The following is a 17,544-nucleotide window of genomic DNA, read 5'->3' on the forward strand; positions in this document are numbered from 1 at the left end:
GTTATGTATTATGTTGTGTACTGTATTATGTTGTGTGTTGTGTATTGTGTTGTGTATTATGTTGTGTATTGTGTTGTGTACTGTATTATGTTGTGTATTATTTTGTGTATTGTGTTGTGTACTGTATTATGTTGTGTATTATGTTGTGTACTGTATTATGTTGTGTATTGTGTTGTGTACTGTATTGTGTTATGGTGTGTATTATGTTGTGTATTTTGTGTATTGTGTTGTGTACTGTATTATGTTGTGTATTATTTTGTGTATTGTGTTGTGTACTGTATTATGTTGTGTACTGTATTATGTTGTGTACTGTGTTGTGTATTATGTTGTGTACTGTATTATGTTGTGTACTGTATTATGTTGTATTGTGTTGTGTACTGTATTATGTTGTGTATTATGTTGTGTACTGTATTATGTTGTGTATTGTGTTGTGTACTGTATTGTGTTGGGTACTGTATTGTGTTGTGTACTGTATTATGTTGTGTACTGTATTATGTTGTGTATTATGTTGTGTACTGTATTTCGTGTATTATGTTGTGTATTGTGTTGTGTACTGTATTATGTTGTGTACTGTATTATGTTGTGTATTGTGTTGTGTACTGTATTGTGTTGTGTACTGTGTTGTGTACTGTGTTGTGTACTGTATTATGTTGTGTACTGTATTATGTTGTGTACTGTATTATGTTGTGTACTGTATTGTGTTGTGTACTGTATTATGTTGTGTACTGTATTATGTTGTGTACTGTATTATGTTTTTTTTTGTTGAGTTAAGTTTGAGTTTATTTTAATTTTAACGGGGACAGTGCACATTAATCAACGTTTCAGTAAAAGTGCCGGTTTTAGCCAGCCGGCTAATTTTCAACCTCAGTCCCTGGGCAGGTTATTAAAAACAATTACAATATAGACAATAGCAACATAGAACAAGCAAGACGTAGCATACAGACAGAGCAACATAGAGCAAAAAGCAGCAAGACAAAATTCATAAAAGCAACAAGACAACGTTCATAAAAGCAACAAAGTGTTTCCACACCTCACAAGCTACGGAAAGCGGCAACACACAGCTAGGGACCATGTTCACAAATCTGATTGACCTTTAGCCGTGTCTTCAAGCATTTTGTGAAAGTGTGATATGTGGTGCAGTTATGTGTGTCTGATGGCAGTGTATTCCAGACATGGGAAGCTCTCACAGAGAATGCAGATTTACTAAAGGTGCTTTTCCTTAGGGGAACTATACAGTCACCTCTCATGGCAGACCTTGTGGATCTGCTGCCATATGTCTGGGTTTTCTGTTTAACAAAAATATTGAGTGTAGGGGGAGCCAGGCCATTAAGGATCTTGAATACAAGACATGCGTCGGTGTATTGCACAAGATTTTCCCAACTCAAGAGCTCATCCTTTCTAAGGATGTGACAATGATGATGGCTATTGGACTTCCTATCAAGCACTTTGAGAGCCTGTTTGTAGACAGACTGAATAGGTTTTAATGTTGTACAGCAAGCTTGGGCCCAACTAGTCAAGCAGTATGTTAAGTGGGGGAGTATCATAGAGTTGAAGTACAGTTTTGCTACCTCTGTAGTCAAACAATTTCGTATAAATCGGAAATTAGCTAGGTTGAATTTAGTTATTTGAATTACCTTTTTCACATGCTTTTTAAAAGAGAGGTTGGAATCAAGTATGATGCCAAGGTACTTAAAATTGGATACCACCTGGAGCTTCTCCCCTAACACATAGACATCTGGCTCATTAGCATCTGTTGCCCTCTTTGTGAAGAACATGCAAACAGTTTTTTCACATTGAGATGCAAACACGAGTCACTGAGCCACTTTGTAACCTGGACCATTACAGTAGTGAGTTCTTGTGCAGCTTGTTGTTTGCTCTTTGCATGCACATATATCACTATCATCTGCATACATTTGAACTTCAGACCCAGTACAGACAGAAGGCAGATCATTAATGTACAGGCTGAACAGGAGGGGCCCCAGTATTGACCCTTGGGGCACGCCCACATCATAGCTACGATAGGGCGACAGCTCATTGCTCACTCTGACACACTGAGTTCTGCCTTCAAGGTATGATTTCATCCATCTCAAGGCATCAGGGGAAAAGTTGAACTTTGACAATTTTGTGATGAGAATCTCATGGTTAACAGTATCAAAAGCCTTCCTTAGGTCCAGAAACACAGCCCCAACAGCACCCCCTTTGTCCATCTTGGACTTCACATTTTCCAGAAGAAAGCAGTTGGCCGTTTCTGTGGAGTGTTTCGCTCTGAAGCCAAACTGCATGGAGTGTAATGTGAAGGGGCTGTTGTTGAGGTGGGCAATCAGTTGTTCCGCTACACACTTTTCAACAACCTTTGACACCACAGGTAGTATACTAATGGGCCTGTAGTTACTCACGTCAGCAGGGTCGCCTGATTTAAAGATGGCCGTTATTATGGCTGACTTCCATACCCTTGGAAACACACCGAGACCAATAGATGTGTTGGTGACCTTAGTAATGGGGCCAATGAGTGACTCTTTGTAGTTTTTAAGAAAGGTAGAGTCCATCCCAAACACATCTTTGGCTTTAGAGTTCTTTAGTGAGCTAATCACCTTGTTCACCTTTGACTCAGAAACCTCCCTTATGATGAAGACAGGTTGAGTGTCATTCACTAGCACTGAGCCCAAGAAACCGGTGGAGGGGTTCTGTGTCAGTACTCTGACAGAGTTAATAAAGTAGGAATTGAAGGCTATTGCTATTTCGACTGCATCCTGTGTTAGATTGTTATTCACCATGATTTCTAGTCTTTTTGCAGTGTTACTATGGTCTTTCCCTGTTAACTTTTTTAGATTCTCCCATATCAATTTAGAATTTCCCTTTGCTTCACCAGTTATGTTAAGAAAAAAGTTTGCCTTGGCCTGTCTGATTTCTTTCATCACCTTATTTGTCAACATGGTAAACCTACGTCTGTCATGCTCTAATTTAGATTTTAGGGCTATTTTTAGAGCATAATCTCGTTCTTTCATCCATTTCCAGATTTCTCCATTTAGCCAAGGAAGAGTGCTCTTTTGGCCAGGTTTGGATTTGATTTTTTTTAGGAAGCCATTTATTGTAGTCTGGATTGTGGATAGAAAAACCTGACTATCAGCTTCCACGTCTGTATAGGACGAAATCATTCCAGTTTATTCCCTTAATTGCTTTTTCAAAATAGTTTAATTCACTCTTAGGTATTCTGAGTTGATTATGTTTATGTTGTGTACTGTGTTATGTTGTGTATTGTGTTATGTTGTGTACTGTATTATGTTGTGTATTATGTTGTGTATTGTGTTATGTTGTGTATTATGTTGTGTATTGTGTTGTGTACTGTATTATGTTGTGTACTGTATTATGTTGTGTATTATGTTGCGTACTGTATTATGTTGTGTATTATGTTGTGTACTGTATTATGTTGTGTACTGTATTATGTTGTGTACTGTATTATGTTGTGTATTATGTTGTGTATTGTGTTATGTTGTGTACTGTATTATGTTGTATATTATGTTGCGTACTGTATTATGTTGTGTACTGTATTATGTTGTGTATTGTGTTATGTTGTGTATTATGTTGTGTATTGTGTTATGTTGTGTATTGTGTTGTGTTGTGTTGTGTACTGTATTATGTTGTGTATTGTATTATGTTGTGTATTATGTTGTGTACTGTATTGTGTTGTGTACTGTATTATGTTGTATATTATGTTGCGTACTGTATTATGTTGTGTATTATGTTGTGTACTGTATTATGTTGTGTATTATGTTGTGTACTGTATTATGTTGTGTATTATGTTGCGTACTGTATTATGTTGTGTATTATGTTGTGTACTGTATTATGTTGTGTACTGTATTATGTTGCGTACTGTATTATGTTGTGTATTATGTTGTGTACTGTATTATGTTGTGTACTGTATTATGTTGTGTACTGTATTATGTTGTGTACTGTATTATGTTGCGTACTGTATTATGTTGTGTATTATGTTGCGTACTGTATTATGTTGTGTATTGTGTTGTGTACTGTATTATGTTGTGTACTGTATTATGTTGTGTACTGTATTATGTTGTGTACTGTATTATGTTGTGTATTGTATTATGTTGTGTACTGTATTATGTTGTGTATTATGTTGTGTACTGTATTATGTTGTGTACTGTATTATGTTGTGTATTGTGTTATGTTGTGTATTATGTTGTGTACTGTATTGTGTTGTGTATTGTGTTATGTTGTGTATTGTATTGTGTACTGTATTATGTTGTGTATTGTGTTATGTTGTGTATTACGTTGCGTACTGTATTATGTTGTGTATTGTGTTATGTATTGTATTATGTTGTGTACTGTATTATGTTGTGTACTGTATTATGTTGTGTACTGTATTATGTTGTGTATTGTATTATGTTGTGTATTGTGTTATGTTGTGTATTATGTTGCATACTGTATTATGTTGTGTATTATGTTGTGTACTGTATTATGTTGTGTACTGTATTATGTTGTGTATTGTATTATGTTGTGTATTGTGTTATGTTGTGTATTATGTTGCGTACTGTATTATGTTGCGTACTGTATTATGTTGTGTACTGTATTGTGTTGTGTACTGTATTATGTTGTGTATTGTGTTATGTTGTGTATTATGTTGTGTATTGTGTTATGTATTGTATTATGTTGTGTACTGTATTATGTTGTGTACTGTATTATGTTGTGTACTGTATTATGTTGTGTACTGTATTATGTTGTGTACTGTATTATGTTGTGTACTGTATTGTGTTGTGTACTGTATTGTGTTGTGTATTGTATTATGTTGTGTACTGTATTATGTTGTGGACTGTATTATGTTGTGTACTGTATTGTGTTGTGTACTGTATTGTGCACTGTATTGTGTTGTGTACAGTATCATGTTGTGTATTGTGTTGTGTACTGTATTGTGTTGTGTTGTGTACGGTAGTATGTGTGTATTGTGTTGTTTACTGTACTGTATTGTGTTGTGTTGTATACTGTATTATGTTGTGTATTGTGTTGTGTTGTGTACTGTATTGTGTACTGTATTATGTTGTGTATTGTGTGTTGTGTATTGTGTGAAATGTTGTGTACTGTGTTGTGTATATAGTTGTGTGTTGTGTATTGTGTGTAATGTGTAGGGTGTGTTGTGTATTGTGTGTAATGCTGTGTACTGTGTTGTGTATATAGTTGTGTATAGTGTGTTGTGTATTGTGTGTAATGTTGTGTAGTGTGTGTACTGTCTTGTGCATCGTACCTTGATGTATCTCTTGGTGTGTACTGTGTGTAATGTTGCGTAGGGTGTGTTGTGTATTGTGTGTAATGTTGTGTAGTGTGTTGTTTAGTGTGTGTAATGGTGTGTAGTGTGTGTAATGGTGTGTATTGTGTGTAATGTTGCGTAGTGTGTGTACTGTCTTATGTTGTGTATTGTGTGTTGTGTATTGTGTGTAATGTTGTGCAGTGTGTGTAATGTTGTGTAGTGTGTGTAATGTTGTGTGTAATGTTGTGTGTTGTGTGTAATGTTGTGTAGTGTGTGCTATGTATTGTGTGTAATGTTATGTAGTGTGTGTTGTGTATTGTGTGTAATGCTGTGTAGTGTGTTGTGTATATAGTTGTGTATTGTGTGTAATGTTGTGTACTGTGTTGTGTATATAGTTGTGTATTGTGTGTAATGTTGTGTACTGTGTGTAGTGTGTTGTGTATATAGTTGTGTATTGTGTGTTGTGTAGTGTGTGTAATGTCACGTAGTGTGTTGTGTATATAGTTGTGTATTGTGTGTAATGTTGTGTAGTGTGTTTTGTATATAGTTGTGTATTGTGTGTAATGGTGTGTAGGGTGTATTGTGTGTAATGTTGTGTAGTGTGCGTTGTGTATTGTGTGTAATGTGTAGTGTGTGTAATGTTGTGTAGGGTGTGTTGTGTATTGTGTATAATGTTGTGTAGTGTGTTGTGTATATAGTTGTGTATTGTGCGTTGTGTATTGTCTGTAATGGTGTGTAGTGTGTGTAATGGTGTGCAGTGTGCATATAGTTGTGTACTGTGTGTAATGGTGTGTGTTGTGTAATGAGTGTAATGTTGTGTAGTGTGTGTAATTGTGTGTAGTGTATGTACTGTATTGTGTGTAATGTTGTGTAGGGTGTGTTGTGTATTGTGTGTAATGGTGTGTAGTGTGGTTGTGTATAATGTTGTGTAGTGTGATGTGCTGTGTATTGTGTTGTGTACTGTAGTATGTTGTGTATTGTGTGTAATGTTGTGTAGGGTGTGTTGTGTATTGTGTGTAATGTTGTGTAGGGTGTGTTGTGTATTGTGTGTAATGTTGCGTAGTGTGTGTAATGGTGTGTAGGGTGTGTTGTGTATTGTGTGTAATGTTGTGTAGTGTGTTGTGTTGTGTATTGTGTTGTGTTGTGTACTGTATTGTGTACTGTATTATGTTGTGTATTGTGTTGTGTTGTGTACTGTGTTGTGTACTGTATTATGTTGTGTACTGTATTGTGTGTAATGTTGTGTATTGTGTATCGTGTATTGTGTGTAATGGTGTGTGCTGTGTATTGTGTGTAATGTTGTGTAGTGTGTAATGTTGTGTAGTGTGTGTGTAATGTTGTGTAGTGTGTGTAATGTTGTGTAGTGTGTGTAATGTTGTGTAGTGTGTGTAATGGTGTGTAGTGAGCATATAGTTGTGTACTGTGTGTAATGGTGTGTACTGTGTGTAATGGTGTGTAGTGTGTGTAATGTTGTGTAGTGTGTGTAATGGTGTGTAGTGTGTGTACTGTCTTGTGCATCGTACCTTGATGTATCTCTTGCGGGTGACGTACATGTGGATGAGAGAACGAAACTTGACCAGACTCTTTCTCATCTTCAAATAGCGCTTCCTGTAGGGAGGGAGGGAGGGAGGGAGGGAATGAGTAAGGCAGAGAAAGAGAGGGAGGGAGGGAGGGAGGGAGGGAGGGAGGGAAAGAGAGGGAGGGAGGGAAAAGGCAGAGAGAGAAGGATGGAAGGACAGAGGGAGAAGGAGGGAAGGAGAGACAGGGAGGAGGGAAGGAGAGACAGAGGGAGAAGGAGGGAAGGAGAGACAGAGGGAGAAAGAGGGAAGGAGAGCGAGGGAGAAGGATGGAAGGAGAGACAAGAGGGAGAAGGAGGGAAGGGGAGACAGAGGAGAAGGATGGAAGGAGAGACAGAGGGAGAAGGATGGAAGGAGAGACAGAGGGAGAAGGAGGGACAGAGGGAGAAGGAGGGAAGGAGGGACAGAGGGAGAAAGATGGAAGGAGAGACAGAGAGAGAAGGAGGGAAGGAGGGACAGAGGGAGAAGGAGGGAAGGAGGGACAGAGGGAGAAGGATGGAAGGAGAGACAGAGGGAGAAGGATGGAAGGAGAGACAGAGAGAGAAGGAGGGAAGGAGGGACAGAGGGAGAAGGAGGGAAGGAGGGACAGAGGGAGAAGGAGGGAAGGAGGGACAGAGGGAGAAGGATGGAAGGAGGGACAGAGGGAGAAGGAGGGAAGGAGGGACAGAGGGAGAAGGAGGGACAGAGGGAGAAGGAGGGAAGGAGGGACAGAGGGAGAAGGATGGAAGGAGGGACAGAGGGAGAAGGAGGGAAGGAGGGACAGAGGGAGAAGGAGGGAAGGAGAGAGAGGGAGAAGGAGGGAAGGAGAGACAGAGGGAGAAGGAGGGAAGGAGAGACAGAGGGAGAAGGAGGGAAGGAGAGACAGAGGGAGAAGGAGGGAAGGAGAACGAGGGAGAAGGATGGAAGGAGAGACAAGAGGGAGAAGGAGGGAAGGGGAGACAGAGGAGAAGGATGGAAGGAGAGACAGAGGGAGAAGGAGGGAAGGAGAGACAGAGGGAGAAGTAACACAGACGTCGCAGTAGTTTTACAGTGCTTACAGTATGTACCGTGGTAAAATCATTAGGTTGCCATCGGGTGGTTACGTGTTCTTTACCCTGTCTGGTATCTGTAGTGAGGGTGGTTATGTGTTCTTTACACTGTGTGGTAACTGTTGCAGGGGGGGTTGTGGGTTCTTTACCCTGTCTGGTAACTGTAGTGAGGGTGGTTGTGGGTTCTATACCCTGTCTTGTAACTGTAGCGAGGGTGGTTGTGGGTTCAATACCCTGTCTGGTATCTGTAGTGAGGGTGGTTGTGGGTTCTAAAGCTGTCTGGTATCTGGAGTGAGGGTGGTTGTGGGTTCTTTACCCTGTCTGGTAACTGTAGTAAGGGTGGTTGTGGGTTCTTTACCCTGTCTGGTAACTGTAGGAAGGGTGGCTGTATGTTATATACCCTGTCTGGTATCTGTAGTGAGGGTGGTTGTGGGTTCTATACCCTGTCTGGTATCTGTAGTGAGGGTGGTTGTGGGTTCTAAAGCTGTCTGGTATCTGGAGTGAGGGTGGTTGTGGGTTCTATACCCTGTCTGGTAACTGTAGTGAGGGTGGTTGTGGGTTCTTTACTCTGTCTGGTATTTGGAGTGAGGGTGGTTGTGTGTTCTATACCCTGTCTGGTAACTGTAGTAAGGGTGGTTGTGGGTTCTATACCCTGTCTGTTATCTGTAGTGAGGGTGGTTGTGGGTTCTAAAACTGTCTGGTAACTGTAGTAAGGGTGGTTGTAGGTTCTATACCCTGTCTGGTATCTGGAGTGAGGGGGGTTGTGTGTTCTATACCCTGTCTGGTAACTGTAGCGAGGGTGGTTGTGGGTTCTAAAGCTGTCTGGTAACTGTAGTGAGGGTGATTGTGTATTCTTTACCCTGTCTGGTAACTGTAGTGAGGGTGGTTGTGGGTTCTATACCCTGTCTGGTAACTGTAGTGAGGGTGGTTGTGGGTTCTTTACTCTGTCTGGTAACTGTAGTGAGGGTGGTTGTGTGTTCTTTACCCAGGGATCAGGGTAAGGGGTCAGAGGTTAGGGTCAGTACCTGGTGAGGAAGCCTCTACAGTAGGCCTGTAGTCTGATGATCTTGGTTCTGAACTCCTTGTATCGTTTCCTGACAAAGAACATGCGTGTGTATCTCTGCAGGGTGAGGGCCGCCACCTGACGGACACGCTCTCTCTTAGACTCCAACAACTGGTACACGTCCTCCTTCAGAAACAGCTGGAACAACACACACAGAGAGAACAACCAGACATCACTGTTGGACTGTAGTTTACATTGTCACTGAAAGTGTTGTACAGGAACAGGAAGCCAGGTGAGGAGGTTCTGCTCTCTCACCCACACAACACATCCTGAATTAACATGCTCAACTTAGTAGCTACTACTTGGTAGGCCCTGGGTAGGAGGGTTAGCGATTAGGTATAGATGAATACCTTAGTCACTCCTACTTGGTAGGCCCTAGGTAGGAGGGTTGGGGGTTAGGTATAGATGAATACCTTAGTCACTCCTACTTGGTAGGCCCCGGGTCGGAGGGGAACCAGTTTGCTGAGCATGATGACACAGTTCTCCCCATCAGGAGCTGGAGGCTGCTTCACACCCACCAGAGACTTGTACCTGACACACACAAACACACAGGTTAGAGGAGGCTGTCCCCACCAGGGTCTGATACCTGACACACACAAACACACAGGTTAGAGGAGGCTGTCCCCACCAGGGACTGATACCTGAGACACACAAACACACAGGTTAGAGGAGGCTGTCCCCACCAGGGACTGATACCTGAGACACACAAACACACAGGTTAGAGGAGGCTGTCCCCACCAGGGTCTGATACCTGACACACACAAACACACAGGTTAGAGGAGGCTGTCCCCACCAGGGACTGATACCTGACACACACAAACACACAGGTTAGAGGAGGCTGTCCCCACCAGGGTCTGATACCTGACACACACAAACACACAGGTTAGAGGAGGCTGTCCCCACCAGGGACTGATACCTGAGACACACAAACACACAGGTTAGAGGAGGCTGTCCCCACCAGGGACTGATACCTGACACACACAAACACACAGGTTAGAGGAGGCTGTCCCCACCAGGGTCTGATACCTGACACACACAAACACACAGGTTAGAGGAGGCTGTCCCCACCAGGGTCTGATACCTGACACACACAAACACACAGGTTAGAGGAGGCTGTCCCCACCAGGGTCTGATACCTGACACACACAAACACACAGGTTAGAGGAGGCTGTCCCCACCAGGGTCTGATACCTGACACACACAAACACACAGGTTAGAGGAGGCTGTCCCCACCAGGGACTGAGACCTGACACACACAAACACACAGGTTAGAGGAGGCTGTCCCAACCAGGGTCTGATACCTGACACACACAAACACACAGGTTAGAGGAGGCTGTCCCCACCAGGGACTGATACCTGACACACACAAACACACAGGTTAGAGGAGGCTGTCCCCACCAGGGTCTGATACCTGACACACACAAACACACAGGTTAGAGGAGGCTGTCCCCACCAGGGACTGATACCTGAGACACACAAACACACAGGTTAGAGGAGGCTGTCCCCACCAGGGACTGATACCTGACACACACAAACACACAGGTTAGAGGAGGCTGTCCCCACCAGGGTCTGATACCTGACACACACAAACACACAGGTTAGAGGAGGCTGTCCCCACCAGGGTCTGATACCTGACACACACAAACACACAGGTTAGAGGAGGCTGTCCCCACCAGGGTCTGATACCTGACACACACAAACACACAGGTTAGAGGAGGCTGTCCCCACCAGGGTCTGATACCTGACACACACAAACACACAGGTTAGAGGAGGCTGTCCCCACCAGGGACTGAGACCTGACACACACAAACACACAGGTTAGAGGAGGCTGTCCCCACCAGGGTCTGATACCTGACACACACAAACACACAGGTTAGAGGAGGCTGTCCCCACCAGGGACTGATACCTGACACACACAAACACACAGGTTAGAGGAGGCTGTCCCCACCAGGGTCTGATACCTGACACACACAAACACACAGGTTAGAGGAGGCTGTCCCCACCAGGGTCTGATACCTGACACACACAAACACACAGGTTAGAGGAGGCTGTCCCCACCAGGGTCTGATACCTGACACACACAAACACACAGGTTAGAGGAGGCTGTCCCCACCAGGGTCTGATACCTGACACACACAAACACACAGGTTAGAGGAGGCTGTCCCCACCAGGGTCTGATACCTGACACACACAAACACACAGGTTAGAGGAGGCTGTCCCCACCAGGGACTGATACCTGACACACACAAACACACAGGTTAGAGGAGGCTGTCCCCACCAGGGACTGATACCTGACACACACAAACACACAGGTTAGAGGAGGCTGTCCCCACCAGGGACTGATAGCTGAGACACACAAACACACAGGTTAGAGGAGGCTGTCCCCACCAGGGACTGATACCTGACACACACAAACACACAGGTTAGAGGAGGCTGTCCCCACCAGGGACTGATACCTGAGACACACAAACACACAGGTTAGAGGAGGCTGTCCCCACCAGAGACTTGTACCTGACACACACAAACACACAGGTTAGAGGAGGCTGTCCCCACCAGGGTCTGATACCTGAGACACACAAACACACAGGTTAGAGGAGGCTGTCCCCACCAGGGACTGATACCTGACACACACAAACACACAGGTTAGAGGAGGCTGTCCCCACCAGGGTCTGATACCTGACACACACAAACACACAGGTTAGAGGAGGCTGTCCCCACCAGGGACTGATACCTGAGACACACAAACACACAGGTTAGAGGAGGCTGTCCCCACCAGGGACTGATACCTGAGACACACAAACACACAGGTTAGAGGAGGCTGTCCCCACCAGGGTCTGATACCTGACACACACAAACACACAGGTTAGAGGAGGCTGTCCCCACCAGAGACTTGTACCTGACACACACAAACACACAGGTTAGAGGAGGCTGTCCCCACCAGGGTCTGATACCTGAGACACACAAACACACAGGTTAGAGGAGGCTGTCCCCACCAGGGTCTGATACCTGACACACACAAACACACAGGTTAGAGGAGGCTGTCCCCACCAGGGTCTGATACCTGACACACAAAAACACAGGTTAGAGGAGGCTGTCCCCACCAGGGTCTGATACCTGACACACAAACACACACAGGTTAGAGGAGGCTGTCCCCACCAGGGTCTGATACCTGACACACACAAACACACAGGTTAGAGGAGGCTGTCCCCACCAGGGTCTGATACCTGAGACACACAAACACACAGGTTAGAGGAGGCTGTCCCCACCAGGGTCTGATACCTGACACACACAAACACACAGGTTAGAGGAGGCTGTCCCCACCAGGGACTGATACCTGACACACACAAACACACAGGTTAGAGGAGGCTGTCCCCACCAGGGACTGATACCTGACACACACAAACACACAGGTTAGAGGAGGCTGTCCCCACCAGGGTCTGATACCTGACACACACAAACACACAGGTTAGAGGAGGCTGTCCCCACCAGGGTCTGATACCTGAGACACACAAACACACAGGTTAGAGGAGGCTGTCCCCACCAGGGTCTGATACCTGACACACACAAACACACAGGTTAGAGGAGGCTGTCCCCACCAGGGACTGATACCTGACACACACAAACACACAGGTTAGAGGAGGCTGTCCCCACCAGGGTCTGATACCTGAGACACACAAACACACAGGTTAGAGGAGGCTGTCCCCACCAGGGTCTGATACCTGACACACAAACACACAGGTTAGAGGAGGCTGTCCCCACCAGGGACTGATACCTGAGACACACAAACACACAGGTTAGAGGAGGCTGTCCCCACCAGGGTCTGATACCTGACACACAAACACACAGGTTAGAGGAGGCTGTCCCCACCAGGGTCTGATACCTGACACACACAAACACACAGGTTAGAGGAGGCTGTCCCCACCAGGGTCTGATACCTGAGACACACAAACACACAGGTTAGAGGAGGCTGTCCCCACCAGGGTCTGATACCTGACACACACAAACACACAGGTTAGAGGAGGCTGTCCCCACCAGGGTCTGATACCTGACACACACAAACACACAGGTTAGAGGAGGCTGTCCCCACCAGAGACTTGTACCTGACACACAAACACACAGGTTAGAGGAGGCTGTCCCCACCAGGGACTGATACCTGACACACACAAACACACAGGTTAGAGGAGGCTGTCCCCACCAGAGACTGATACCCGACACACACAAACACACAGGTTAGAGGAGGCTGTCCCCACCAGGGTCTGATACCTGAGACACACAAACACACAGGTTAGAGGAGGCTGTCCCCACCAGGGTCTGATACCTGACACACACAAACACACAGGTTAGAGGAGGCTGTCCCCACCAGGGACTGATACCTGAGACACACAAACACACAGGTTAGAGGAGGCTGTCCCCACCAGGGTCTGATACCTGAGACACACACAAACACACAGGTTAGAGGAGGCTGTCCCCACCAGGGTCTGATACCTGACACACACAAACACACAGGTTAGAGGAGGCTGTCCCCACCAGGGTCTGATACCTGACACACACAAACACACAGGTTAGAGGAGGCTGTCCCCACCAGGGACTGATACCTGACACACACAAACACACAGGTTAGAGGAGGCTGTCCCCACCAGGGTCTGATACCTGACACACACAAACACACAGGTTAGAGGAGGCTGTCCCCACCAGGGTCTGATACCTGACACACACAAACACACAGGTTAGAGGAGGCTGTCCCCACCAGGGTCTGATACCTGACACACACAAACACACAGGTTAGAGGAGGCTGTCCCCACCAGGGTCTGATACCTGACACACACAAACACACAGGTTAGAGGAGGCTGTCCCCACCAGGGTCTGATACCTGACACACACAAACACACAGGTTAGAGGAGGCTGTCCCCACCAGGGACTGATACCTGACACACAAACACACAGGTTAGAGGAGGCTGTCCCCACCAGGGTCTGATACCTGACACACACAAACACACAGGTTAGAGGAGGCTGTCCCCACCAGGGTCTGATACCTGAGACACACAAACACACAGGTTAGAGGAGGCTGTCCCCACCAGGGTCTGATACCTGACACACACAAACACACAGGTTAGAGGAGGCTGTCCCCACCAGGGACTGATACCTGACACACACAAACACACAGGTTAGAGGAGGCTGTCCCCACCAGGGACTGATACCTGAGATAGGGTCAGGGTTAGAGGGTGTGTGTGTGTTACCTCAACAGGAAGACGTTGAAGGCCAGTCTAACAGGGTGTGTTACCTAAACAGGAAGACGTTGAAGGCCAGTCTAACAGGGTGTGTTACCTAAACAGGAAGACGTTGAAGGCCAGTCTAACAGGGTGTGTTACCTCAACAGGAAGACGTTGAAGGCCAGTCTAACAGGGTGTGTTACCTAAACAGGAAGACGTTGAAGGCCAGTCTAACAGGGTGTGTTACCTAAACAGGAAGACGTTGAAGGCCAGTCTAACAGGGTGTTACCTAAACAGGAAGACGTTGAAGGCCAGTCTAACAGGGTGTTACCTAAACAGGAAGACGTTGAAGGCCAGTCTAACTGGGTGTGTTACCTAAACAGGAAGACGTTGAAGGCCAGTCTAACAAGGTGTGTTACCTAAACAGGAAGACGTTGAAGGCCAGTCTAACAGGGTGTGTTACCTAAACAGGAAGACGTTGAAGGCCAGTCTAACAGGGTGTGTTACCTAAACAGGAAGACGTTGAAGGCCAGTCTAACAGGGTGTTACCTAAACAGGAAGACGTTGAAGGCCAGTCTAACAGGGTGTGTTACCTAAACAGGAAGACGTTGAAGGCCAGTCTAACAGGGTGTGTTACCTAAACAGGAAGACGTTGAAGGCCAGTCTAACAGGGTGTTACCTAAACAGGAAGACGTTGAAGGCCAGTCTAACAGGGTGTGTTACCTAAACAGGAAGACGTTGAAGGCCAGTCTAACAGGGTGTGTTACCTAAACAGGAAGACGTTGAAGGCCAGTCTAACAGGGTGTGTTACCTCAACAGGAAGACGTTGAAGGCCAGTCTAACTGGGTGTTACCTAAACAGGAAGACGTTGAAGGCCAGTCTAACAGGGTGTGTTACCTAAACAGGAAGACGTTGAAGGCCAGTCTAACAGGGTGTGTTACCTCAACAGGAAGACGTTGAAGGCCAGTCTAACTGGGTGTGTTACCTAAACAGGAAGACGTTGAAGGCCAGTCTAACTGGGTGTTACCTCAACAGGAAGACGTTGAAGGCCAGTCTAACTGGGTGTGTTACCTAAACAGGAAGACGTTGAAGGCCAGTCTAACAGGGTGTGTTACCTCAACAGGAAGACGTTGAAGGCCAGTCTAACTGGGTGTTACCTTAACAGGAAGACGTTGAAGGCCAGTCTAACAGGGTGTGTTACCTAAACAGGAAGATGTTGAAGGCCAGTCTAACAGGGTATTACCTAAACAGGAAGACGTTGAAGGCCAGTCTAACTGGGTGTTACCTTAACAGGAAGACGTTGAAGGCCAGTCTAACAGGGTGTTACCTAAACAGGAAGACGTTGAAGGCCAGTCTAACAGGGTATTACCTAAACAGGAAGACGTTGAAGGCCAGTCTAACAGGGTGATACCTAAACAGGAAGACGTTGAAGGCCAGTCTAACAGGGTGTTACCTAAACAGGAAGACGTTGAAGGCCAGTCTAACAGGGTGTTACCTAAACAGGAAGACGTTGAAGGCCAGTCTAACTGGGTGTTACCTAAACAGGAAGACGTTGAAGGCCAGTCTAACAGGGTAACCCTCTCTCCGGATCCTGATGGTCTCCAAGATACCAGAATACCTCAGCTGACTGCCGACCAGCTCCGTCTCAAACACACCTGGCTCCTACACATACAAGCAAACACACACATATTATGGCAATACCAACAATATCACTGTAAAAACCTCTCTGGGATATGTGGGACGGTAACGCCCCACCTCGCCAACAGCCAGTGAAAGTGCAGGGCGCCAAATTCAAAACAACAGAAATCCCATAATTAAAATTCCTCAAATATACAAGTATTTTACACCATTTTAAAGATAAACTTATTGTAAATCCAGCCACAGTGTCCGATTTCAAAAAGGCTTTACGATGAAAGCACACCAAACAATTATGTTAGATCAGTACCTAGTCACAGATAAACACAGCCATTTTTCCAGTCAAAGAGAGGAGTCACAAAAAGCAAAAAATAGAGATAAAATGAATCACTAACCTTTGATGATCTTCATCAGATGACACTCATATGACTTCATGTTACACAATACATGTATGTTTTGTTTGATAAAGTTCATTTATATTGGCGCATTATGTTCAGTAGTTCCAAAACATCCGGTGATTTTGCAGAGAGCCACATCAATTTACAGAAATATTCATAATAAACAGTGATAAAAGATACAAGTATTATGCATGGAACTTTAGATAAACTTCTCCTTAATGCAACCGCTGTCAGATTTCAAAACAACTTTACAGAAAAAGCACACCATGGAATAATCTGAGTACAGCGCTCAGACAACAAAGCAAGCCATACAGATATCCGCCATGTTGTGGAGTCAACAGAAGTCAGAAATAGCATTATAAATATTCACTTACCTTTGATGATCTTCATCAGAATGCACTCCCAGGAATCCCAGTTCCACAATAAATGTTTGATTTGTTCGATAAAGTCCATCATTTATGTCCAAATACCTCCTTTTTGTTTGTGCGTTTAGCACACAATCCAAACTCACAACGCACCGGCAAGTCCAGGCGAAAGTTCAGATGAATGGTCATATTACAGGTCGTAGTAACATGTCAAACGAAGTATAGAATCCATCTTTAGGATGTTTTTAACATAAATCTTCAATAATGTTCCAACTGGAGAATTCCTTTGTCTGTAGAAATGAGATGGAACGCAGCTAACTCTCACGTGAGCGCGAGTGATCAGCTCATGGCACTCCGGCAGACCTCTGGCTCAAACAGTTCTCATTCTCTCCTCCATCACAGTAAAAGCATCAAACAAGGTTCTAAAGACTGTTGACATCTAGTGGAAGCCATAGGTAGTGCAATATGACCCGTATATTCGATAGGCAGTGATTTGAAAAACTACAAACCTCAGATTCCCCACTTCCTGGTTGGATATTTTCTCAGGTTTTTGCCTGCCATATGAGTTATGTTATACTCACAGAGATCATTCAAACACTTATAGAAACAGAGTGTTTACTATCCAAACCTACTAATAATATGCATATATTAGCAACTGGGCCTGAGTAGCAGGCAGTTTACTCTGGGCACCTTATTCATCCCAGTTTCTCAATACTACCCCCCAGTCCCAAAATTAAACTCTTTCACACTGTGATGTGGAGACCTACCTTCTGACTGTCTGGCTTTATGCAGCGTACCAACAATACCACTGTTAAACTGTGATGTGGAGACCTACCTTCTGTCTGTTTGGCTTTATGCAGCGTACCAACAATACCACTGTTAAACTGTGATGTGGAGACCTACCTTCTGTCTGTTTGGCTTAATGCAGCGTACCAACAATACCACTGTTAAACTGTGATGTGGAGACCTACCTTCTGACTGTCTGGCTTAATGCAGCGTACCAACAATACC

General features: G+C 44.9%; 1 protein-coding gene across 1 annotated transcript in view; it reads right to left on the reverse strand.

Moving 5' to 3' along the window:
• LOC135536903 (unconventional myosin-XV-like) overlaps nucleotides 1-17,544 on the reverse strand; it is a gene marked incomplete at its 5' end in the record, with an annotated part of 88,417 nt that overhangs the window by 33,811 nt on the left and 37,062 nt on the right. Inside the window, 4 exons of the mRNA XM_064963125.1 lie at nucleotides 6,781-6,865; nucleotides 8,888-9,063; nucleotides 9,339-9,456; nucleotides 15,673-15,797. Of these exons, the coding sequence (XP_064819197.1) occupies nucleotides 6,781-6,865; nucleotides 8,888-9,063; nucleotides 9,339-9,456; nucleotides 15,673-15,797 (504 nt within the window). The remainder of the gene's footprint in view (nucleotides 1-6,780; nucleotides 6,866-8,887; nucleotides 9,064-9,338; nucleotides 9,457-15,672; nucleotides 15,798-17,544) is intronic.

The sequence above is a fragment of the Oncorhynchus masou genome, unplaced genomic scaffold (genome assembly GCF_036934945.1).
Source record: "Oncorhynchus masou masou isolate Uvic2021 unplaced genomic scaffold, UVic_Omas_1.1 unplaced_scaffold_682, whole genome shotgun sequence".
Taxonomy (NCBI): Eukaryota; Metazoa; Chordata; class Actinopteri; order Salmoniformes; family Salmonidae; genus Oncorhynchus; species Oncorhynchus masou.